This window comes from Physcomitrium patens, chromosome 2 (assembly GCF_059467195.1).
Source record: "Physcomitrium patens ecotype Gransden chromosome 2, ASM5946719v1, whole genome shotgun sequence".
Lineage (NCBI taxonomy): Eukaryota > Viridiplantae > Streptophyta > Bryopsida > Funariales > Funariaceae > Physcomitrium > Physcomitrium patens.
In genome coordinates, this window is record NC_143411.1 from 21161179 (window position 1) to 21188657 (window position 27479).

Genomic DNA, 27479 nt, shown 5'->3' on the forward strand with positions numbered 1-27479 from the left:
CAATCTATTTGACTATTAAGGCTACAACTACATTAATTGGATTGATTAGGTTAATACCTCCTTTGTTTAATGATTGATAACATTGTAACCATGCTATTTTAGTTCAAGCCCTTTATATTATCCCTTCCACTAGGTAATTCTCTAGAGATACTTTTATCTTTGCTATACTTTTTTTTATGCCATTCCATAGAAAAATAAAGTAGAACATTATTGACAGTAAAACCAAGTTGACAATTATTTTCTTATGAGTAGTGTTAATTATTATTGAATACCAATGGCTTAATTTTTTATTTTTATTTTTTGTAGTAACAAAGTATCAAAGTTTGTCAAATTTAATGATAGCCTAAATAGTGTATACAGTAGCTTGCTTACTTCATCCTCCTCCCCTAATGAAATATCTAATTCACTAGTCTATTGTCATTGAATGGAAGTAATAATATTCTTCTAATTTTTTATTAATTTATTCTAATTTATTAATAAGTTAGACCCTAAAAAAAATATTTTAAGTATATAAATGACTTTTCAAATATTTTCTACTTCTACTAATAAAATTATAGATGTATCATTGTTCTCTTCGAAGATTAGCATATTGTACCATATTTTGTTGTTGATTATCAATAAACAAATGTATGCCTTTTATAAGCCTTATATTAGTTTCTTTCATCACCATTATATTAAGTACTTCCACCACCATGAGGAATAGATATGAGGCAAGTGAATAACAGTGCTTCATACCTCTTTTAATCTTAAAAGGTTCAAAAATAGACCCATTAATTTTTATACATGTTTTTACATCAATGAGTAAAAATTTAATCATATGATTAAACTCTTCTAGTAATCTCATTGCATCCATTGTATATAATAGAAATTTTTATTCTACTATATTATATTCTTTTGAGAACTCAAGTTTCAAAAAAAAGGGTGATTGGCTTGATTTTTCCACCTATACCATTGTTTCATGTATCAATAATAATTTATCCAATATATATCTATTAGGTAAAAAAGTTAATTGATCCATATTTATAATATTCATAAGTATTGATTAGAATCAAAGTTACATAATTTTAGCATAAATTTTATAACTCACATCAACTAAAATTATAGGTCTTTAGTTTGCAAGATCATGCCTTATGCCTCTTTTATGTAGCAATAAAATTAATCCTTTAGTCACTTTTGGAGAAAATCATCTCTTTTGTATACTTTCTTGCAACATGATTAAGAATTTTGGTTCTAAGATGTTCTAGAATTTTTTTATAGAATTTTAGGATTATTCTATCTAGATTCGATGAATTTTCTTTATTCATATCGTTCATAGTTATTGTAAATTCGGCTAGAAAGAAGGGCTTTTTTTTAATCTTGCTTTGTCTTTTGTATTCAATTTATCCCAAATGCCTAATAAAGCTTAAACTTCAGCCTTCTTTGCTAAGATTGTGGTCTGAAAGGCTCCATAAAGCTTGCTATAAAATTGTTGGTATATGAAGGCTAGTATGTTTGAATGATTGTGATGCTATCTACTTTCATCTGTTTGTTTTGTTATGCTTCAAGATGTTGACCTTTCTTTGTAAGCCCAAAAAAACTACCATGTATACCAATTAGAGGTTTTTTATTATTTTATCCTAGCTTGAATATTGTGACTTGCAAATTTTTGTTTTTTGACTTGCTGGAATAGGTCCATACATTGCACAAGATTTACTTGGCAAGTTACATTACCAGGGCTATCTTGTAGATCATTAACAACTTTGGTTAGTTGCCAATGTAAAGTATCTTTATTCTTGTCTTCATTCTACTGCTTGTCACACACTCAAGGCATAATAAAATCTTGTATATTTTCAAAGCTTTTCAAAAATAGAAAAAATTGATTTATACTCCATATTACTTGCATTTGTAATTCTATCTTTAGATCTGACAAGTATATCAAATTCATGATGTATATTGATTTCCTCTCGTCTTTGAGTTGTAACTTCACTAATTGTCAAACTACTCAGTGATCTGAATAGGAATCATCTCCAAGAATCAAGTAGTATGTGTTAGTTGTAGTTATCCTTGGAGTTATAAAGACATAAGTTCAATCTAATCTAGCCAATTTTTGTAATCCATTTCATTGCTTATTGCTCCAATTGAAGTGAAGTATATGTGAAGTTAAAAAAATATTCATTACTTGTAATGTAGCCATCAATGAGCTGGATAGTTTTTTTTGTACCAAATATTGCTAAGCCTTGGCTATTTGACTTATTGTGTCTTTTTTTTTTACAAAATTCCAGTCACATATAAGAATCCATCTATAATCTATAGCAAGTATGTCTAATAATTTATACCATAGGTTGCTTCACTCTCACTTAGTATACAGGGCATATATATTCAAAATTGTAATGTCATTTCTATCACCTCCACAAATATAAATCTACTAGGTCCTCCTTAAATAAGCATGGCTTGTTGAATCTAAAAGGTATAGCATGTGTGGTGAAATCAACATATCTATCTTACTGCTGCCTATACCATCTTTGTTGATATTGTATTCATAGGTCAGATTGCCCTCTTGGTCATAAAAGCCTATCTTAAGCCTTAATTGATTTTCAATCATATTTAATTTAATACCTTATAATTTATGATCTCGTATATATGAAAAATCTATCTAGAATAGATATTTTCAAAAATAATTATACACTATTTTAATTTTTATCAAGTTATTTAGTTCCTATACATTTTGTATTAAGACTATAATTTTCATATTTTAATATGAAAAAAGGTAGGTATTGATGTCATTCTAGTGCTAGAATAGAAGAGATTTCAAGCTATTCAACATAGGAGGTACTCTTGATAAAGCACAATATATTGTGGTATTAATGGAGTTGTTAGGCTATATAGTCCTTTGATGCTCCCATAAAATTAATTCCTTCTTGCTATCATTTGAACGAATAGCCTAGGCAGTAGTAGTAATCTAGATAGTTCATTTGATATTTCTTATTCCTTAAGCCATTCCTTAAAAGCTTGTAATAGATGCTCTATAAGAACCATATATATTCTTCGCAAGATTTCTTTAGTTCTTCTTAATAAGTGCATAATTCCTTCCAAATGAGTCTCTTTTGTAAATTGCCTCGCATCTCATGTAGCAAAGATTTCGGAGATAGCAACATTGAATATAAGTTTTGACATTAAGCATGATCCATTTCCTCTATTTAGATCAATGTCTAGCTAATTTTTACCGTCTATTGGAGGAGTCAATTGTTCCTTTATTCTTTTAGGTTGGATTTGTATTAAAAGGTTTCTAGTTTCTTCTCTAATATTTGTTGCAATGGATTCAATTTTTGCTATCCAATCTATCTTCTCTACCTATCTTAATCAACATGGTAGTTGTCTTTCTCTTCTTAAATTGTTTTCAATATTTACTTACTTGTTTGTATTGTTGACCTTGTTACTCACTCCATTCATTGAAAGTAACTTATGTTTTGTTATTGTGTCAATACCATTTTTATGTCTTATTCTTCTTTGAGGACTTCTACTTATTATTATTGCCAATGATTCTTTGATTTGGCTTGCTTGTCTAAATATTGTGTGCTATTATAAATTTATTTACTTTTGTAAATTTACTCTTGTTCAAGAATAAAGTCCATCCACGATTTTTTTCTTAAGTTATCAATCTTAATGAATTGAATCCCCTTTATCTCAAGACATTAGTATTAGGATCTATTTGTAAGTGAGTTATAGAACTAATGAGATTATAGGCCGTACTTATGATTATTGCCATACAATTTTTTTTTTTATTGTGTGTGATATCTATTTTATCAATTCTTACCTAATATGGAGTTAAGACACTATACTATGTCATACACAATACTCAAAAACTTGATTGGAACCACCTTAAGTATAATTTAGATTAGCATTTTCATGCTAATCAATTTGTCCAAATTAAAATATGGAATCCATGGTTGAAAAATATATATATCTCATTTAGAATTGTGGGATGTTCAAGTGAGAAATTTTTATATAGATTTCTTGTCCTTAATGATAACTTGAAAAAAAAGCCTTGTTCTAGATTTTTGTCCAGCCATACTTCTTCTTTTATTTTAATTTAGATAAAGTTCATCTTATCTTGCATATTCTTTTGGGTCTGCCATTCTCTTACAAAGTGAACAATGGTGATATACTACAAGTAGTGTTCTATCTCTCTCTTAATTTTATGCCCATCTATCTATGCTTCTAGGACTTTTTTACTCATCAAAAAATTTATGCAGCTACAAGATAAATCACTAAAGAATTGTTCCTTTAGCATAGCTTTGATGGGATGGATTTCAGCATACTTGCCTCAAGTTAACTATCATAGCTATGAACTCTGATTCAATTTGGTCCTTACAACTTGCTCACTCTATATGCCGACCCTCCTCTAATTACGTCAAGGTAACATGCACATGGACCATCTATGCCATGAATATACTCATATACAATGCCATCCTCTTCGCTTTTGTACAATTATTGTCTTCACAACTTTTATCCTCTTGTTAGATTTGTTGCACAATGCCAAGTTATATGCTTGCAATACCTACAACACATGTTTTTTGTAACTTGGCTTCTATTTACATCTTTAATTTCTATTAAATTTAATAATCCTAATTTTGTTCTATACCACCACTCAAAGCATTTAATTGTGTGAAGAGATGTTAATCAAGAGTGACAAAGTAGTATAGTACTTTCATTGAAATGATTAAGCATAGATAGTAATATTTTGGATATGATGCCTGATTTGCACAAACTCACAATTATACCATGCATGAGTGTATAGTGCTACTTTGGAGTCACATTATATCATGTGAATGAAAGAATTTTCGTCTGTAAAGATAAAATTTTGCATATAAAAAGCTTTGTCCTAGGTATCCAAAATCTTAAGTATTTATTTTAAAGATTCTTTTTGTACCAATAGAGTTTAATATTATACAAAATCAAAGAAAAAAAATAACAATAATTATAACATTTCTAGATAAATTTTATTTATTTATTTAAGGTACATTCTTTTATACTATGAACCAAACTTAAATACAACTTCTAAAAGCAAGACATCTCATAATTGATGTGTTTAATAGGTTAAAATATCTAATAATGATATAAGATAGGTAACCAATGCTTGCTTTCATAAGAGTATTAGTAAAAATATAATAGCATCATTGTATAAAATTATTTTAATAGAAAAATTTTCAACAATCATTTACAAATAGTAGTCTTATATGATAGTTTATATATTAAATCACTTTTGAAATTACCAAAAAATAACAAACAAACAAACAAAAAAACCTTAAATATATTACAGTATATACTTTTCTACCAAATCAATATAAATGGTTCTTTTAAGATTCTCTTTTAAGTTGATAAGTATTATTTTTATCCAAAAAAATAGAAAAATAATATAACTATTCTTTAGATCGAAATTTTATTCGAATTCATTAATAAATAAATTTATTTAAAAAAAAACACACATTTAAACTAAATAATTTATGAAGCATGTTAAGATATAGATGTGCTATTTGAATATACAATAAAGAATTGAAAACCCTTGTATTCGTCTATGATTCTGAACTTGATATTCATATATTCATAAGTTAAAATTGCTTATTTTTTTGTATTGTTTATTTATTTTATTTTTTGTTTTTTTGTTTTCTTTTTTCTTTTTTGATACAAAAAATGGATTTTATTCTATGCATTGACAAAGTAAAAATAGTAAAATTGAGCGTTTTCAATTATAAATTATAATCAAAGGAACAATTGGATTTATTGATTTAAGGCTTTGTGGTCGTCCTTTTTTAGTGCTTGGCAAGTGGCTATACATGGTCTTTTTGTTGAGATTTGGCTAAATACTTAATTGAGATAAAAATTACAAAAGAATCATTTAATTTTGATAGAAGTTGAATTAAGTAAAGAATTAAGAATCCACGAAATCAAAAATATAAGTTAGAAAAGATCAATTTTGTGGAGTACAATTTTATTAAAAATTTCCCTTTTGTTTTTTTTGATTAATTTATTTTTGCATTGAGTATGGTGTGGTACTTTGCACATTTCTATTTGATTAAAAGGGAGTGGCAAAGATGGAGGAATGAGTCAAAATATGAATTATAGAAAATAGTGTAGTTAATGATATAGATAGATAGAGCATATATATTCCATAGAAAGATATATCAACCACCACAAAAATGTGATAAATATATTTTTATTAAAAGATTAACTTAAGAAGATGGTTGTAGATAGCATACAAACTTTGTCTTCATATTTAGCTTACTTTATTCATGCTTTCTTAAAAGGATCAATTAAATGGAAATTCATTGACTTCTAATTTAATCATATAGATTCTTTCTTTTGTATTTCATCAATTTGACAACTTCTCCACTAGTTATCTATTAATAAGTAGATGGTACAAATATATAGAATTTACAAAAGATGATTTTAAAGCATGAGATTTATCATAAATATTCAAAGATAAGTGACCATGTAGAATCAACAAACACAATCATATATATATATATATATATATATATATATCCAATTATAGATTATTTATTTTTACATACAATTAAAAAATGATATATTCTTTGTAGAACAAAAACAACAAAAACATTCATTAAAAAAAGATACAAATATGACTATGTCTTGACCAAGAATATACTTTTATTAGTATGCTTTTTACCACGTATATTAACTAAAAAAAACCCTAAAAAATGTCATATTTATTTGATACAACAAATATGAACCATGTAAAAAGATTTATTAAATATGGTTGTAATTTTGAATTTGAACCACCAACCTCTTTGGTGCCACTTTACAAACTACTAGGGTTAAACTACTGGTTAGAGTTATATCATTTTTTAATTGTATGTAAAAACAAATAATCTATAATTGGATATATATATATATATATATATATGATTGTGTTTGTTGATTCTACATGGTCACTTATCTTTGAGGTAAACTACAATGTTTAACCAGTAACCTACCCTCTTTCACAACTTTAAGATCACTCCACACCTACCAAACAAACGTTTTCAAAGTAGAAAAACAATAACCATAACTCAAAATTACAACATGAACAAAGTAGGAGGTTACCCATAGTTCATATGAACAAATGTTGCAATTAATGGTACAATTTTTTGTCAATAAACAAATAGAAAATATATATTTATCTCTGGGGCTGGTTAAACATTCTCCATCAATCCACCTTTGTAAGGTGCTTTGCAGAGCTCATTGTTTTTCGGTGCGATTTCTGCTTCCACTCAACCACCAATTCATGGCAACGTTGAGCAGAAGGAGAAATCACACATTTTGTGGGCTCAGCTTCACACATATGTGCAATATGTAATGAGAATGTTCAAAGCGTCTCATAAATAAATATATATATATATATATATATATATATATATTTCTGTGGATAACTGCTTACACATGTGTGAGTGTGTGTGTCTTTGCTGCAAGGTTGTTGTTAAGCGGTGGCCTGTGGAGATTCTGGCAATCTGCAGCAGTGCCGCGTTGCAGATTGCTAATCCTTGGGATCAGTGGTGTTGCGGTTTCTGCGCCTTCATTCGGTTCCTCTTTATCCTGACAATAACGCGCAAGCCTCTCGCCGTGATCAGAGATTCGGCGAAGGTCTGGAGTCTAGCTGCTGCTGCAACAGAGCCCAGCCAAAAAACCCACACAGACAGACAGACAGACTGACTGACTGACATGTAGTGACGGCACCATGAGCAGCTGGAATGGAGCGCCGACGTCGAAGTCAAGTGTGGGTCCTGAAAGCTCTCACTGCAATCTTTCAGAAAACTTGGGGAAGGTTTGCGTTGAATCTACCGCAACCGCATCTGATCAATGGGAAGAATCTCGAGCTTCCTATGGAATGTGGGTGTCTTGTAGTGTTTTTGCACCAACTTTTGGTTTGAAGCTGGTGGCATGCGATTGACTCAATGACAAGGATTCGTCCTCCGTCTTATCCTTCTCCGACGGCGCCATGGATGCAAGTATGTCAGCAGATTTCTCGCTGAGCACATACACATTGCTATATATATATTTATATATTTGAACATATTGATGTGTGCAGATAATATGCTTCCTGCCATCAGTGCACAATTCCCTGCAACAAGAGCTGGAGGTCACCTCACTCGCCAGATCGTGGCAGAGACGTGCGCAGTCACTGGCTCCCCTCCACCGTCTCGCGTCGGTTGCGAGGATGGGGCTGCACGTGAGCGCCGCGACCATGGTCCAAATTCCCAACTACCCTGGTGGTGGATACATGTTTCTGTTTTTATTTATTTTAAACTCCATGTTCGATACCGCGGTCGTTGCTGATTACAACACTTGCGCCTCTCTGTTTCATCTGCAGCCTCTTTTTTTTTTTTTTTTTTTCTTTTTGTTTGTTTGTTTGTTTTTTTTGTTTTTGTTTGTTTGTTTAGCGGCAAGGGTTTTGGAGTAGTACCCCTACAGATGCAGTGGCACTTTCGTTGTTCATCAGTGTGCCTAAGAGTGTGCCTTGGAGATGCCACGATCTTTTCTCTGCAAAGATATCGAAAAGATTCGTTGTGCACGCCAGGGTGAGAGATTTTATCGAATCTTCAACATGCTCCTCCGATGATAACTTGTGTGGTCTACTTTTGTTTCAATGAGATTAGTTGAAAGGGTTTCATTCAGTCAAGGATTTCTACATTCTGAAGGTACTGCTTTCACCCACTCTTTCAGCAACGGTACAACTTGGGCCTGACCTGCAAGGAATAACCCGAATAAGATGAAGCACGTTCGGTGATGGAGCAAGGGGAGAGCACAAACCCACCACCCCAACCAGCCTTCCTCCTCTTTGATCTAGTGCACTAATTCGCTTCGCGGGCATCTCCAGACCTTTGCAGAAGTTTAATCAATCGTTAGATACTACTGACTGACTGACTAACAAATCACGTCGATTGTTGAGCTACGATCTCATTTATGGGTCCATGTCCAACCACTGTGAGTGTCGTCTCTGGACAAAGCTCATGGTAGTTAGGTCGCTAGCTCGTTCAAAACGAATTTCGAATTTCCAGCTGGGGAGTTGGTGTGTGGGTGACGATCTTGTCTGCTTCTACACGGTAAATCATCCGTGAGGGGTTTCATTGGAGACCACGAACATGGGCCGATTTCTGCAGAGTGAGATGCGAATTTCCGACGAGGTCCAGTTGATGACTTTGGAGGATCACGACGGTGGTGCAGATGGCAACAACACGTCCCGGCTCAGAAGTGAAGGCCATCGCCGAAGGAACTCAACTTGGTCGTTCCGGGTGCGGCCACGGCGAGTGAGATTCACCACGTCCATCCTCGGTTACTTCAAACGGTTTTGGCAGCTGCGAGCAAGCCGAGCTCCGCGCCGACCTGCTCGCAACCTCCTGGGGCTGCTTGCCAAGCTGCAATTCTGGCGTAACCAGAGAGCTCGAAGAATTCACAGCATTGTGGATTCTTCGGCGCTGGAGGAGCATTCACCACTTCTTCTCTGTAACCCAGAATCTATACATTCCAGGTGATGGATCTCACCGCAGATTCGATTAGCTTTCACTCCTCTCCGAAACGGAGCCAATGCCGATTGCTGAAGCTTCTAGTTCTCAACGCAAACCATCAACACTGCTCCCACATGAAGAAGCTGAGCATGCTTAGCTTGTTAATCCCATGCACTTTGCTGACTTGTTGCATTCAATGAAACTGAGTTGCTTCGCAGTGCTCCATTGTGGGTAATGTGCAGTTGTGGACTGTACACTGCAATTCCCTCTTTCATGTTTCATAAACGAGATTTCTATGATTTATATGCACCTAATATGGCATCAGTTTGCAGCACATGAATCCGTGTGAATGACGCATCCTGTTTGTGGCGAAGAGATGAGGGATGCTTTCCTTTGTATGGAGTAATCTTACACTTGTTACCTTGTCCATAGCAAATAGTTAAAGATACACACACATACACATACACACATATAAATTAGGACGTGCTTTACAAATCACTGTGGAGATAGTTTTGTGACATTAAGATGTCGCAAAACATTAAACTTAGTATCAATCGCTAATCTTGCAGTTTTTCTATCAACGCATTCCGCAGTTGTGAGCTTTAGTTTAGAAATTAGAATTGTGTATCATCTCATTTGGCAAATCACATCCACCATAACTCTGTAATATTCAAACTTCACAAAAAAGTTTTTTTTTTTTTTTTTTTTTTTTTGTTTTTTTGTTGTTGAGTTAGATGAACTTTAATCTAGTTTTTGTGAGGTGCATAAAGGGAGGAGAAGAGGTATAAGAATGATGTTCAAAAATATGTAATAAATGTGATGAGTATGTGATATGTGTGAAATAATTGGAAGATACAGTTCGTTTTCAAGGTAGGAGGAGGTTAATTCTTTAAAGAAAATTTTGAAGTCTTTTCATAATCAACCCTTGCTAAAGCCAATTTATTGGAAGATATAGTTGGCAATGTATTGGCAATCTTTGGATTTTTAATTTTGGGGGAATTGCAGAATGTTGTAAAAGAGCAGAAGTTGAAATCCAACCTAGTAGAAGGTAGTTGTGTCACGTGTATTTTTCATGATGCATTTTTGTAAAACATTTTCTTTTATGCCTTTTAAAATATTTGATTATTTATTTATTTAATTATTTGATTGAGATTACCACTTTCTTAGAAATTATTAACTTTTAATTGCATATATGGTTGAGAATAATATAAAAAATAAAATAGTATTAATTTAATAGAGTAAAGAATTTACATAGAATTCAAAGTTAATTAAAATCTTCATTTAAATCTTGGAAAGAAGTTTTAAAAATTTGTATTTTCTTTTTTCTGTATGAAATTTAGATAATTCCTTAGTTTATTAATTCGAATAAAAATTGAGTTTAAAAATAATATTAATATACATATACATATAATATTAATTACATAATAAAAATCAATTAAAAATAAATTTCCAAAAAACTTAGTTACATATTATTTTTAAAATAAAATAAATTTGATAAATATGAAATAGTACATATTTAATTTAATGTAATTCAATTTACTTGAAAATTTTCTCAATTACTATTTAAATAAGCTTCTGACAAGACATTGAAGATATTTGAAACTCATCTTGCAAAGCACTTATAAACTATAACATATACTTATGTTTCCATATTCATAGCATAAAGTAAATTTTTTAGATCTAAATATTCTAATTTTTTTTACTAAGCAAATTCCATAATATTGGGTGTTGAGTTTGTAGAAGATTTATCACTTAACTGATTGCAATGCATCCAATTTACCTAATCTAAATAACCAAGAATTCATTTTTAAATGGTAAGCACTTTTTATTTATTTATTATTCATTAATTATTAATTCATTTATTTGATACGGTGAAACTTTATATAACATAATAATACATCTTTTGTGTTAAGATTATTTAAAAATACGTTAGAAATTAGCGTAAGAAAATCAAGCAGAAAAGAAAGAATTAAATTGAATTACAAATTCAACAATTTTACATCTTGTCATTAACTTTATATTTAATTTTTTGATGTAAGAGCCTGAAATCTTCTTGTATGATTCTTTGATACATACATTCTATACTTTTCAAAAATTAATTTGATAATTTAGATTACCCGATTTTTTAAAGCATGCATACATCTATCATACATTTAATGTGATATTGAAACATTATAAAAAAAACCCTTGACTTTATAATTGATCTTTATACAATTTTTTTTTGGAAGTTTCTTATTCTTTCATTGATATTTAATTAAATGTTTCATTAAACACAATTTAGTGTAAGTTTTTACTGAACTTATTCTCTACAAATGCTGTAATTTAGTGTTTTAAGTTCTTTTTTTTTCAACTGCAATCTGTTTTCTAAAACAAAGTTGTACTGGCCAATTAAGATCCTCCACACAAGACTGATTTGTTCTCATTCTTAATAAAGCCATTTTCATTTGTGGTTATATCACTACCTAAAAAAAAACTAATAACATTAGATGCCTTCTTTTTCACGCTCCATTTCCCAAAACTTATAAATGCTGAGCATTGCTTTGTACTTCATGAGAAAAAAGTACATATAATACATGCTTATGCTTCAGAAGAGGTAAACTATTCATCTTCAAAGCACCAAATTCTTTGTTATTTATTTATTTATTTATTTGTTCATTATTTTTGATTTAGAAAAAGATTCAAAAAAATTCCCTTGCAAAGGAAACATCATTTTTGCTTAGACAGGAGTCACACATTTCTACATGATATTCCAAAGTGGGTTTGTACTTTTCATTTGCTAATAAAGATGTTTATATTATTCTACTAACAAGGTTTGCCCAAATGGGTTTTTCTTGTGTGTGTGTATATATACATATATATAGATATATTTATACATACATAGTTAAATATAAATATTGTTCAATAAACACACCCTTTCAGAAAAACAAACTCTAGTTTGTATTTTTACCACATTTTGGTACCATGGCATCAAAAACCTTAATATGTCCCTCCTTCAAAACACCTACATGATAGAACACTATTCTCAGTAGGAAAAAAAGAAAAAAAAGAAAAAAAAAAACAAAGAAAAACAAGACAAGATTGGCATTTCAATGGGTGGGAGAGCTCATTTGTACTAATCTCTTTTGACAAATTAATAAGGAAGCACTTGCCTCCAATTTCTTACAACTTTAATGTCCTAAACGGAAAATCTTTTTTTACTTCCATTGTAAAATTACATTACCAAAGGACACAAAAATCGAGTAGTTTTGTATTGTTTCCACACTTCCTTGTCCAATGTAAGAATCATTGTGTTTTTAATTTTTTTAATTTTTTATGGAAAGGTTAACATGTCTTCATCCAACTAAAATGAAATTAGTAAAAGAACCCCAACACCATAAGGACAATAACATGATTTCTATAGGACATTCAAAGAAGATGACATCTCAAAGCCTAAAGTGGTAGAATATCTTAAATTATATTTAACTATCTATTTATTTAAGCATGTACATATATACAAATTAAAGAGCACACATACATATATGAAATAAACAAGCACCAAAAGAAGACTATCAAGTGCTATGTTATTAAATTATTAAAAAGTGGTTACATTACCATTAGATTTTAATTTTCAATCATTTTTAACAAGAAAAGTGATTCAGACATCTATGGGTGCAAATTAAAAGATTGTTGTATGGACTACTTTATTCTGAAGAATGAAAAACGGCATGTTGAGTAAATTTCTGTATGGATTGTGAAGCTAAATAACTTGAGTTAAGTTTTGGAAAATGATGTCGTTTATCCCATTAAAATGCTATCATATGATTGAGTTAAACTTACAGGTAGCTTTTCACCCACATGATCAACTTTCACATCGTGTATACAAAAATGACAGTGTAGAGGCATTTTGTGAGGTGCGGCCGACAGCTCTACGGAGGTAGCAATTCAGACCTGCAGGTGGATCCCAAAAGGGCTGCTCACAAAACGGATACCGACACTCGGTGGCTCACCGATATCTAGAAGAAGAAGAAGAAGAAGAAGAAGAAGAAAAAACTCTGATGTGTTTACAAGAAGAAGTGTGTACGATTGAGAACACTGGCATGATCGATGTGAGTGAGTCGAGGCCGGGACGCACTTCCGTGAATCGAATGGGTGATGATGAGGCTCCCTCACTGCAAGTTTTCTACGAGAAGAACCTGGCTGTCGGTATCTACATCGAAGTAGCGCAAGGATCAGGCACCTCGATGATCGAAAGAACTCTACTACTTCTTCTTCTTCTTCTTCTTCTTCACAGTTGGGCAGATTCGACTAATGAGCTGTGCAGACGTGGTGGTGGGTGCTGTGGGCCACAATTTGGCCACTGTGGGCACGTTGCATCGATCTTCAGAGCGGTGAAGGTGGTGATCCACTGATCCTTTATTCAGAGGATTCATAGGAGTTGTATGATTCTACCATATTCATGCAAAGTCTTTCTTTGTCATGTTGTTTGTTGTTGATGGAGTTCGAATCCTTTCGATGCTTAGGTCGGCGATGCTGTGCTTGCTGAACTGACACATCGCTGCGTCGGCTACCATGTTTTTGAACCATTTTCTCAACTATTTGGAAACAAGCAAATAAGAACCTATGTATATATATATATATATCAAGTGGGAGAGAAAGATCAGTGTTAGGTACTTGTTGAGCTTGTTTTAGGAAGAATCATCAAATGGGCTTAGAGATTCCTGTGGGATGTTTTCTGTTATATGTTAAGGTTTCAGAAAAGTTTCTTTCTTTCTTTTGCTCCGTTTTTACAAGCATCAAAGATGTTATGAAGTTGGGTAGATCTGTAACTCAACGCAAAGGCAATTTTAATGGGTTTAGTGTGCGTGTGGAGATGAAGCAAGTTGAATTGTTGTGTGAAGTGTAACATGAATTCATTTTTGAATCTTTGAAACAAACTTCAATTAAGCAAAATACATACTATCTTTTGTCAATTCTAAAATTATAACATTCTTTTTTTCCTGAATTTTTTTCCGAAACTATTATTATGAATAAGCTAATTTAAATATAAGTAAAATATTTTAGAAATATTATTTTAAAATTTAATTTTTGTGTATTGAATCAAAATTCTCACTAATTTATTTATTTAATTATGCTGTAAAAATATTTTGAAGTCTAAATTATTAAGAAAGTATTTCTAATTCTTTATTTAAAACTATCAATATTACTTTTAAATAGAATGTAAATAAAATTCTAAAAAACATTTCTGAAAGACATCAACTTTTACATGATAGAAAACCAAACTAATCTAAATATTTTTACAACAAAATAAATGTTTGATGCTAAACCTATGTAAAACAACAAGCCAAGATTATACATAACCAATAACATAATTCTCAACCGTTGATAAAATTTCAGAAAATCAAGAATGAAAAAACGAGAAAAAAAAAAAAAAAAAAAAAAAAAAAAAAACACACACACACACACACATAAGTACAAACACAAACAAACAAAAGAGAAGAAGTTATCGTTATCACACCCAAAAACCAAAAGACATGCTTTTGCAGGCACCATTAGAGAGACCACTCAGCTCACAGAAAGAAATCACAGCAAACAACAAATTACAACAACAAATAACAAAAAAATCACAATAGTCATGAGGGGGGGGGGGGGGGCTGGGGGGAGAATGGGAATCATGTGCTTGCGTTCGAAGCAAACATCTATGACAAACTTGCAGGAAGAACCGGAGCTCCGCTGTGCATGATCGATCGAATCCACCATCGCAACAACAACACAGAGATCCCACGCTCGCCGAGCTCAGCGTCGAACTGATCCACGCCGAGTTCGACAAAAAAAAAACTGGTGCATTTGGCAAGTGACAACAATGAAGTGAGGAAGGGAGGGTGGGTGTTGCAACATATCTATCTATCTATCTATCGATTTTGCTCTCATGGGGTACTGGTGGTGGTGGTACTGGTGGTGGTGGTGCAATTGCAATTGCAATTGCAGCTTCTTCATGGAGTTTCTGTCCATCTAAAGGGCTGTCAACGTCCACTTGCGTGGACCAGTGCGCCGGCACCGACGTTTAAGCATTGTTTAATCGCAGCACCTGCCAGCTCTGGAGGAGGAGGAGCCTTGCAGAATCACACGGTTCCGGACGCCGCCTGTGCCGAGGAGCAATACGTAGACTAGACTAGCCTGCTGCTGCTGCTGCCCTTGTAGGAGCTGATCATGGCCCGGACTCTCGCAATACGTGGACCGCCTACGGTTACGGCTCCAGCACCGCGGGTACGCCAAGGCGGCGTGTTTATTTATTTATTTATATATTTGTTTTATCCGAGCTGCTGTTGTTTAGATTGCGAGAGAGAGATCGATCGCGCGGCCTTCAGTGCAAGGATTCGGGATGTGTGCTCCCGGTATTTGCAGTGCCGTTCCACGGTGATGGCACTTACTGTGGATTGAATCGGATGGTTCTTCGAATCGGGATTCATGGGGGGTTTTTATTATTTTTGCAGTGCCAATCGACGGTTAATCGGGGAGGTTTGAAGGAGAGCTAGAGATGCGAGAGTAGATAACTCACGGCGTGTCGAAGGGGGAGGGGGGATTTTAGTTTCGGTTGCAGGAATTGAGAATACGGTGTGTTGTGTTGGTTTTTCTCACGGTTGTGAGAATGTAGCTGTGGGGAGCCTGGGCCCGACCGACTGCTAGAGCCGGGCGAGGGCCAAAGACGTGGATCGAGACAGCTCGCGCGCTGGTGGTATCATACACAAGCATCTACATGTGGAAGGGTTGGGCCCCATTGGCATCGATGCAGGTGCGTCTCGCCATCGTGAACAGGCTGCTGCTGTCGCTCTCGATCGACGTAGGAAACGTAGACGCGCACAAGTCCCATTAGTTTAAATTCATTCTTTAAAGCGGTGGTGGAGGAGCTGTAACAGTGAGAGAGAGAGAGAGAGAGAGAGAGAGAGAGAGAGGGTGGCGCATATTTACAGCCGGAATTCTGATAGTCGGCAACCTTTCACCTCATAGTTGCTTCTGCAATCGCTGAAGTGAACCTGAGAGTTCGATCGGTTATTCTTGGTTGCGTCGGCGTCCTTCAAGCATTGTTTGTGGTATCAGTGCTTAATAGCCAAATATCATGGAGCCTTCTCGACGTCCGGCCAGCCTACAATCTGAACGTTTCTGGTCAGCTGTTCGGATGCAGTCGGAACTCATGGCTGTAGTTACGAACGTAGCCATCACGGGTGAATCAGGTTACGGTGCCGCGCCAGACAATCCGCATGCCACCATCACTCACCCGAAAACTTCATATGATTCGGATACTAGATACAGGATTCTCTCTTCTAGAGTCCATGAGCATCTGAATGGCTGCCTTGCAGACCAACTCATGGATATTCAGCAGGGGATGGGTGTGGAAGCTTCTACTCCGCAACTTCACGTCGAGGACATGCCACAGGCAGATCGAATGAGTGTCGATAATGATGCTGCAAACTTGCACGCTTTCGCGAATGAGTTTGACACTGGCTGGCCGACTAGTGGTAACGAGTCGGCACTGGTGGAGGATCTGCACACCCGGCGCCTGCAGTTGAACGGGTTTCAATCGTTTCACAATCAAATATTCAATGAATGTAAGTTTGACACAGTCTTCAGTAGCTTTGAGAATCTTGGCAAAATGTTGATACAAGATTCTCACATTAATGGTGCATCAAAGTCTGAACGATTAATCGCTTTGAATGTGAATTTTCTATTTCAGGTGCAAAAATTAACTTTCATTCGAATAGTAGCCCAGTCAGCGCCCAGCAACTAATCATGATGTGTAATCAACAAAAAGGCGTGCAGAATTCCAGATCTGGAAGTTGGTTTTCTGACCGGATCGAGCATCCCAACACAATGTGTAGACCGACCAGTGATAACGTCTTCACAAATCGAGACCACGCTTCCAGTTCCTCGCAATTCGACAAAATGCAACCACTCGGTGGTAAGATCGGTGACAATGTGACGCACCCAAACTGCTTGCCTTCTGTTGCGCAGAAACAGAGCCAGGCTCCGCGTCTTCAGACGGAGCTAGTGGGATGCGCACCCATTAGTGCATTTTATAGCGCCGAACCGACTTGCTTCCAATCTCCACCACAGATGCAGAGCATTCATAACGCCGTCTCTTTTTCCCTAGGTGATGAAATTGGCCAAACGGTACCAATTGGGGCCAATGCGTCACAAGAGAATGGCTGTGCAACCACGAAGCAAGTGCCAAATCAAATTGATGAAACCGGGAACTGTAACGCACGACTACATTCCTGTGAAGACCAAGGCAGCTTAGACTTGCAGCGAGTCTGGTGCCAACCATCACAAGCCATCACCAGTTTTCAGAGATGTGGGTCTGCCACAACATCTTGCGGCCATGCCTCAGGTCTTGCTCCCGACAGATCGAAACCCGGTTCAACGAGAACCTCCGAAGACGGCGGAAAGAGCAGTCCGCCAGTGCACAGGACTCCGAGCGGCGGTAAGCACAGAGCACTTACCAACCCAAAGAAAGGCAGAAAACAAAAGCTTCCGGGGAAGACTACTACTCAAGCCTTTCTCAACAAAGCAGTTTCACAACGTGAGAGTCATATCTGGTCGGAGCGGCAACGACGCCGCTCCATGAACCAGTTATACACAACCATACGAGCGCTGCTCCCACACCAATCTGTGAAGGTGAAAATCTTCCAAACTCCGCTACATGTCTAACAAACGATACGATTTTTTGTGAGGATGACAGCGCATCCGATGACTAACTACTGCCCCCTTTTTTGTTGTTCTTACATCATGGATTGCAGACCGACAAGGCCACCGTCGTTATGGACATTATCAATTACATCCGCGCCATGCAAGCGGACTTGGAGGTGCTTTCGAGGCGACGCGACCAGCTGCTCGCGGCGCTGAACTTGCGGCGGCAGCCTTCCCAAGTATTTTCTGCCCACGGCCTCACTTGTGTGGATCACACGAGTGATGCCTCTGTCTTGACGGCAGTGACCACCTTACCTCCACCCGGCAGCGTCTCTTGCTTAACGTCATTCTTGGGTAACAATGTAGCCATCCATATCTGCGGCCAGCATGTTTTTGTTACCATCACTTCTGCCCCACAAAGCCGTCCTGGTCTTCTAGCGCAAATCATATCGACTCTCACCAATTACAACTTGGATGTTTTGAGTGCCACAGTCAATTCGCGGGATAACACGACCGCATATGCCTTGTCAGTTGAGGTAAATTTCCAGAACGTTCATTGTATTGTTTTTTAAAGGTTTTGTAGTACTTTCCTTCGTCGTTCTTCGTCTTCTTACTCCTCTCTCGTGTGTTTTTTTGCTTGTGGAGTGAGCATCGTGTGGTGATGAGATTGTAGAGTTTTGGCTGACATTGCTAATGATGTTCGAACTCGAATGGCAGACTAGTCAGTCTGTGGAGAGTTTGGGTGACGATCTGCACACACAGTTACAGATTGTTATCAACAATTTCTCACCCAGCGATGCCAAAGAACCGTGACACAGTTGCCTGTTCGCTTTCCACACGTATTCGGTGCGAGAATCGAAATTCGTTGTCAATCATATGGCGATTGCCTATGAACTTGGTGATATTAAATGTGCGGGAGCAGCGGAATGGCCTCGGAACCCGAGATTGTGATGTCCAGGTGATTGAATTATACGAGTAATCAAGCAAAACCTATTGAAAATGGATCTGTCACAGTGCAGACGTAAGTGAATTCGCCGCGTATTTAGACTTGGATTTAATGTAGTTCGTTTTGGACAAACAGCCTATGTACATACCGATGTATATATGAGATGAGAATTTTAAAATGCTGTATGCCTTGGTGGAATAAAAGAGCTGTTTGTCTTTAGAAAATACGTATGCTGTTGTCTGGGTCTGGTGAAACAATTAATTGCAATACATGAGGATGTTTTCAACAACCTCAGTTATAATTGACTGAACTTGAACACCGTTTCACCCTTGCTCACAGTGCACAAAATTTGATCACTAATACTTATTGGCCATCCACTGACTCTCAAGGATGTGGAAACCGAGGCATAAGTCGGCAATCTGGGGGTGTGTTCAACTTCATGCTCCCACCTTGTCCATGTTACGAGGATTAAACCCTTTCATTTAGTCATGAAGCTGCAGACAAGCTAAGGTGTACCTAGGTCTCAGAGATCATGCATCAATATTGTAAGACTCTCGTGTACATAATCAATTTACTGTATATCTAATTTGTACACACACACACAGTCAAGTTAGTGAGCTAAAAACCTTGGTTTCTGCAATATAAGAAGCCTGTAATAGTGCCAGCTAGAGTACAGTAGTGCTTAGTTTTGTATAAGAGGTCATTTCTGGACACTTGTGAATGTTATCTATGAAACCTTCAAGTGGAAGGAAGGCTCAGAGGCTTTGTTCTTAGTCTTATGATCCCTTCCGAAGCCCATAAGAGCATGACACACCAACATACTTCCCCGGCGCACGGTTTCTGCCATTCTTCCAACCAAAGGAACTCGCACAGTCTGCCTATCCCAAAGTCGATATCCACCAAATCTGCTAGCAAGTATTCCACATTAGAATGTTAATGAGGCTTCCTGGGGAGCTCAAAGGTTACTTCCACAGATACCCAAAAGTTCTTCATATTACTTCAACATAGAGAGGACACTCATGGTTTAGTTTTGACAAGCACCAATCCAAATTTTAGAATTCAAGCGTTAGTAATTACAAAAACCAAGCTCACCGGTCTTCATGACGGGTTACTTTTCCTGCTTCCACCTGCGTCACAAACATAAACGTTTCACTCTCTCACAAGTGCTGTGCACAACTTTCCATGCACAACTTTAAGAAGATTTGAACTTCTAAGACTTCAAATGGAAAGGGATAAAGAGCAATCTTTGAAATGTGATGTAAAATTTCCTGCTAAACAGAGGAATTTTCGTTCAATTGAAGCAAAAATTGCATACCTGCACCAATAAAACACGAAGAAATTCAAAAATGCAACTAACCGTCAGTATGATAAGGGACTGCAAGGTAAGGTAGTAACCGAACGGGCCCAGTTGTAGGAGCTTGTATTGTTGTAGATTATGAATACGTATCTGCAAGTAGCGAACGGTCAGTCAGGTCCCTATCAAAGAGTACAAATCGCAAAGAATAGAATAAGCTCATATATCATAAAACCCACAAAAATAATAATGCCTCGATACAACCTATGACCTAAATATGGACCAAGTATTTTTTTTCATGTTTTTTTGTTTACAAAAAGTGTATCACGAAGCATGTTGCATCCTGCTCTACAGTAAAGGAGGTGTAAAATACAACGCTTGCAAAATTTACCTCTCCAGAAGTAGGGCTGGTTTCGTCCTCCTCAACTTTGTAATCAAGTATCGTGCTGTCCCAAAATACCTGCATCATCCAAAATTAAGGTCTAGTAAAAAGCTTGTCATGCATCCATCTTGTATGTGAACCTTCACACAGGTGATTGATTTACACCTGTGGTGGGCTGTTCGAGAATATCGTAACACAGATGTAAGTGCAGGTACGTGAGATTAGAGAGCAATTTCTAGTACCTTGGGCATGGCGTAGAATGCAGACTTGATCTGTCCCACTCTGCAAGTCAACCACGCAAGTTTGTAAAGCCAATTGGTGACTCCCAACATGATAGAATGCCTCCATCCATACCGAATTGAAGAGATGCATACCTACAATCTCTCCGGAGAGATTAATGGAGTCCATTATTATTCGCGAGTAGTAAGATATTCCTAATTCAATCTGTAGTACTCCCTCAGCATACTTATAATAAGAATGAACACTTGTCACTAGCAGTGGTGCAGGATAGCCGACTCGTTACCCATGGGCTATCATAAATGGATCCGCAAAAACTGCATTCGAAGTGTAGATCTCGAAGTCTTGTGGAGTACAAGTAGAATTGTATCTGCAATGTCGTAGTTCACAGTAACAGGACACATCAAGTTAAGTTTCTTCGCTAAAATGTGGTGAAGAAAAGCCTCTGGCTGCTACAGTTATACACTGATGATCTTGGAAAACATGTCATGCAGATATGTCTAACTCACATGAGGTCCTATACGAATAATAAACAGAAAATCTTCCGCCGCTTGTCCTTGGTTTTATAACTTCCAAAAAGAAGGTACTTACAAATTGAGCAAATGAGGGATGATTTGTGTGGAGAGGCGTCCAACCCCCTCACTGGAGTCCACGGCCTCCAACTCCGACATATCTGCACATGTCAATCCAACAAACTAAGATTTCTAATACTCGTTTACGAAATACTCTTTATTCTAACAATACTGTTTGTGTAAGTTACATTGTTTGTTAGCGGGTATTCCATATAACTTCAGACTCTATGTGGCCATCTGAAAGGGATTCTTCAAAACACTGTCAAGAAAGCAAGCTCACGACTACTTACTTCCTGTGCAAGAATGGGTAATAAAAAAAAACCTGCAGAGGAACCCTGGCGTGCTAATTACTTGTTCCGACACTGCCTGAAAAAATTTGCTATGAAGCTCTTGCCATTCTGAGAATTAGTCACATCAGAGACGGCGCAGGGCGCTACCAGCGTGGATGCACTAATTTAGACTACGAGCTAATTGCGTTACTTCCATGGCTACAAAAAGAGGTTTCATCAACGAGGGAGTAAGTTATCCCTCTGTGTGAAGCGTCCAATCTGCAGAGATTGCACTCACCCCTCTTGCTCAATCAACAAATTTCGACTTTTTCCGCAACTGGGTCGAGATTCAGGAAACTGACTGACAAAGTAACTGCTTCGGAGACTCACCTTGAGAAGCTTCAGCCATCGTGAAACCCACCTAGTGCTTCGAAAATGCACAATCCCGAGCACGAAGGACAAGAGGGACATGGCGATCAAAGTGGACGTAAGAAGGAAGAAAAACTGGAGGGAGTGCCACTTGCATGCCTCTGAAACTGCCAATTGTTGCTCTTTTCTTTCTTTCTATCTATCCATACCCACACAGACCTTCACACGTACTATGTTGAGTACAAAAGGTGTATAAAGATAGACCGTATTTTTTGGGTACATAAGACGTACAAAAGTGAACAGTATTTCGATGCATACTAAAGATGCATAAAAGTGAACAGCATTTTGATGCATACTAAAGATGCATAAAAGTGGACAGTATTTTGATGCATACTAAAGATGCATAAAAGTGGACAGTGTTGTGTTGAGTACAAAGGATGTATAAAAGTGGATAGTATTTTGTTGGATACAATAGAGGTATATCTGTCTTTTTGGAATTTTATTGAATACAAAAGAGGTGTAAAAAGGAGAAGAATGGGTGGGTGAAATTTTAACAAAGAGGCCAATAACAAGATGCTATTAAGAATACATAACTTATTTGGTGAAAAAATAAGATAGAACATAGTATGTGGAGAAAACTAAATACAAGCAGCAAAAAGGCATGGACTCTTTCTAAAACTACTTCTAAAATCGCCTTCAACTTGATTGCAATAATGTAGTAGCTCTATAAAGATATTGTTTTTTTTCTAATGAAAGAAATTAATTCTAATGTTGAATTAAGCTTTAAGAGTGTTAAATCCTAAAAGCTATTGTTTTATATGAGTTTGTTTATCATATTAAAGTTTTTTATTAATTATTAATAGATAGATTTTTGATAGATTTTTTAAAAAGTTGTTGATCATGAGATATAAATTAAAAAATTGTTGGTGGTTATACTTTTGTATTTGAAAACAACAACATATTGTGTGATGGATGTTTTGGATTTGAAGTTTTTGTCTTTGGCACCTTTTATTTTTCTTCTTACATCTTATTAAGATTTGTAAAGACAACCACTTATTATACAAGTAATTTTTGGCTTCCATACTATGATTCTAAAATTCACTTTTTAATTTAAATTGTAAGGTGCTTCAATTATAAATCGAATGTATCTTTAATATCAACCATAGGAATAATATTCATATGCATATGGACAAAATCAATAATGAAATTCAAAATCTATGCCAAAAAATTGCTTAATTGAAAGAAGCAATTAAATCAAGTTCACAACTAAATCTAAGAAGTCTTGCTACTATAAGTATGAAGGAAGCAATGATAATTATGTTGGAGAAGTTCAATGGAACAAGATTACAATTTTGAAATTTTTTACAATAAATAAAGTTTTATCTAAGGTTGCATCTTTCTCAATATGTTGATGGATTTACTCAAGTTCAATTTATAAATATATTTCTTTTTAGAAGTGATCTCTCTAAATTTATATCTTTGATTGAAAAAAAATCACAACTATTTTATAATATAATTTCATTCTTAGAAGTCTTAATAGCTTCATTTAAAGAAAGTGATCAAGAAATAGCAAAGTCTAAATTTGTATCTTTATGACAATTATGGTCATATATTTCTATAGACTTTATTATGGATCATTTAGTTTCAAGTTCTTTTGATTCTATATTTGTGATAATAGAAAAATTTATCAAAATAGTATATTTTGTAAAATGTACAAAATCTATTACTATCACAGACATACTCATGTAAACTAGTAATTACATATATAAATAGGTAGAAGTAAGTAAAAGTAGATAAAAGTAAATTAATTCTATAGTATTTGGCATAGAAGATTCCTAGAAGCTCCATAGATACTACTTTGACTTTATAGGTGTCTTTAATTGACTTTTTGGATTAGAAACATGGTCAACAAGTTGGCCATGTGCCACACATGTTGTTAGCTTGAAGACCAAGCTAACAATGTGGCCCACACATAGAAAAACTTGCCTTGTAAGTCAAGGCATGTGTCCTATAAAATCAACACTTATTGGAGGTCCTATAGAACGTCACCACGTAGCCCCTAGTTAGATAGTATATATAGAGATAAGAGTGAAGCCTTCTTCACTCTTGTCAACTCCTTTCTTGCTTCTAGTCTAGTTTCAAGGGTCTCTAGTTTTCTTGTCTTTTGGCAATAGCCATTTCAGTTTCTCTTTCAATATACATACTTATTTATTTATATTTTGTTACCTTTGTTTGAGTGAAGGCTCACTTGTCTGAATTGCTTTTTTATCGAGTTCTTATCCTTGACAGATTGACAAGAGTACACCTACAATATCAGAGCTTTGTCTAATCTTGATTAAGAGTGGATTACCCCTTTTCTTGATAAGATATAAGCATATTAGAAATTACGGATTACCTTCTTCTAAATTGATATTGTCCTTAGTATTTTCTTTGTTCTCAAGTCCTCTCTTCTATTTGTCTTGAGTGATATTAGACATCTTCTCTTTTCTAAGTGTTATCATGGCAGAACTTGTTGAAATGAAGAGTGCAATGGCACAAATGGAAGAACAATTGAGGGAGTTAATGCTTGCGATGTATCAACTCAATTTACCACCATAAGGAAAAACAAGATTGGCAGGAAGTGAAGATATAGAAATGGTTAGAGCTGCTTCAACATCTACACCAAATCATATTCTTTCTCCTATCGTGGAACGTCCTTCCAGTGTTAGAGAACCAAGAATTACCCTACCCGAGAAGTTTGGTGGTACCAGATCCAAGTTTTGAGGATTTATCAATCAATTGCAACTTGTGATTGAACTTCAACCCCAAAGCTATCCAACTCCAGGATCGCAAGTTAGATTCATTGGTACTCTTCTTTCAGGTTCAGCACTATTGTGGTTTTCATCTTTTCTTGAACAATGAGATCTAATATTGGATAATCTAAAAGTTTTTTTGGTGGAGTTTTGATCCATGTATGGAGAACATGATGCAATTTGTGTTGCAACCAATAAGATGCATATTTTATGACAAGGTAATCAATGAATAACGTTGTATGCTTTACAATTTTGACAACTTGTAACTGATATCAAATGGGATGATGCTGCACTTATTAGCCAATTTTTCTACGGATTATAAGATTAATTAATGCTCAACTTACTTGATCTTCAAACATTGAGTCAAGCAATTGACTTTGCTGTGAAGTGCGACAATTACCTTTTTGAATTTCGATCTGAGAATTGTACAAGTGGATCTCAATGTTACTATAATTCAATGGCAACACCAACATCTCTTCAGCACATACATTCAGAAGTAGAGGATATGCAAATTGATGCAGTACGTTTCAAACCTCTTACTGAGTAAGAAAAGACTCGTCGTTGTCAAGAAGGATTATGTTTATATTGTGGAGAACCAAAATATACTGCTCAACATTATCCAAAGAAACAACGCAACCACAAAATGAGGAGTATGGTTGTCAAAGAAGACAATATGTCAGAAAACGAGTTTGTATAGCTACAATAGGAACTATGCGGTTGAAACCTTGCACAACATCTAGTAAAGGTCCTATTCTCTCCTCAGAGCCCTCTCCTTGGTTTACATTAAATGTTATTTTAGGACCTAAACATTACAAATCCTTTGCCTTGTTAGATTCAGGAGCCTCAGTGTGTTTCTTAGATGAAGAATTTACTAAAAGACATAGCATATCTTTAGTAAAGAAAATTAAATATGTTCATGTAGAAGTCATAGATGGTCGTCCATTATCTTTTGGAGATATTAATCACGAAACTCTTCCTATAGAAGTAATAATCAATGGTCATAATAGCTTTGTAGTATTTAATATCATTAGATCTCTCTCTAACCCAGTCATTTTAGATTTATCGTGATTAGAAAAGTACAACCCTCAAATAGATTGGATTTCTCGAACTCTTATTTTCTCTAAAAGTAAAACTAACAGTGTAGTTAATCAAGTAGAGAGTCATAAGTCTAGTTCAATTAAACCTGTGTTTATAGGTACAAAAGCTTTCTTGCATGCTACCATGAAAGAATCACCATATATTATTTATGCCACACCCATTTCTAATGGTGCAAAGACTTCACATTACATTCCAAGCTAATATCAAGAATTTTAAGATGTATTTGAAAAAAAAAATTCGGATACACTCCAACAATATCATCCCTATAATTGCTCAATTGACTTTCAAGAAGGAGCACAACCGCCATTCAAACCAATCTACAATTTATCACAAAATGACTTGACTGAACTCAAGGAGTATATTGAAGAAAATCTAGCCAAGAATTTCATACGCCATTCTAAATCTTCGACAGGAGCTCCAATTCTATTTGTGAAAAAAAAAGATGGATCATTGTGGATATGTGTTGATTATCGAAGATTCAACAAGATTACCATCAAGAACAAGTATCCACTACCTTTAATATCTAGACTTCTTGATCAGCTGAATCAAGCTAAGATCTATACAAAAATAGATCTCCAAGGAGCATACAATCTAGTACACATTGAAGAAGGAGATGAATGGAAGACTACGTTTCGAACTAGATATGGACATTTTGAATACAATGTCATGCCTTTTGGACTTATAAATGCACTAACAGCTTATCAACATCTAATGAATGATATTTTTTGAGAGTTTTTGGACGATTTTGTGGTCTGTTATCTAGACAATATCTTGATCTATTCTAAGAATCGAGAAGAACATGAACTTCATGTTCATCATGTGTTGTAAAAATTAAGAGATACGAGACTCTATACCAAGATAAAAAAAAACTGTGTATTCCACACTACTCAAGTTGATTTCTTAGGTTACATCATTTCAAATGATGGACTTATGATGGATCCTAAGAAAGTTCAAACTATTATAAATTAGAAGATTCCAAAAACGGTAAGACATGTCCAATATTTTTTGAGATTTTCTAACTACTATCGGATCTTCATCAAAGACTTCTCTTGAGTTGCAGCTCCACTTACACGTTTGACTTGTAAAGACAAACTCCAATGGAATCAAGAAGCGGAAGTTGCTTTTGAATCTTTGAAGATAGCGTTTGTTTCTGCACCAATCTTGTATCGTGTTGATTTTTTCAAAGCGTTCTTTATGGAAATAGATGCATCAAACTTTGCTCTGGGTGTGGTTTTATCACAAATAGGAACAGATGACAAACTTCATCCAATAGCCTTTCATTCAAGAAAATTCTCAACAACAGAAATCAATTATGAGATCTGTAACAAAGAACTTCTTGTAATTATGGATTCTTTTCAAGAATGGCATCATCATGTA

At 35.3% G+C, this 27479-nt stretch overlaps 2 protein-coding genes across 4 annotated transcripts; one reads left to right on the forward strand and one right to left on the reverse strand.

Annotated features, from left to right (window-relative positions):
* Positions 1-16459: 16459 nt before the first annotated feature.
* Positions 16460-19099, forward strand: LOC112295533 (uncharacterized). The gene is made up of 4 exons (XM_024547275.3): positions 16460-17065; positions 17191-18131; positions 18254-18679; positions 18861-19099. The coding sequence occupies exons 1-4, from the start codon at positions 16576-16578 to the stop codon at positions 18954-18956; spliced, it is 1953 nt and encodes a 650-aa protein (XP_024403043.3). The 5' UTR covers positions 16460-16575; the 3' UTR covers positions 18957-19099.
* A 381-nt stretch (positions 19100-19480) lies between these two features.
* Positions 19481-22291, reverse strand: LOC112295538 (uncharacterized). Of its 3 annotated transcripts, none has more exons than XM_024547289.3 (8): positions 22234-22291; positions 21594-21675; positions 21289-21372; positions 21008-21047; positions 20775-20843; positions 20447-20536; positions 20182-20216; positions 19481-19994 (listed from the first exon to the last, which is right to left on the reverse strand). In XM_024547289.3, the coding sequence occupies exons 1-8, from the start codon at positions 22250-22252 to the stop codon at positions 19817-19819; spliced, it is 597 nt and encodes a 198-aa protein (XP_024403057.1). In that variant the 5' UTR covers positions 22253-22291; the 3' UTR covers positions 19481-19816. The 3 variants fall into 3 exon arrangements, with proteins under 3 accessions (XP_024403057.1, XP_073386389.1, XP_024403066.1); XM_073530288.2 differs by having other exon boundaries at positions 22142-22291; XM_024547298.3 differs by having other exon boundaries at positions 21897-22291.
* Positions 22292-27479: the final 5188 nt, after the last annotated feature.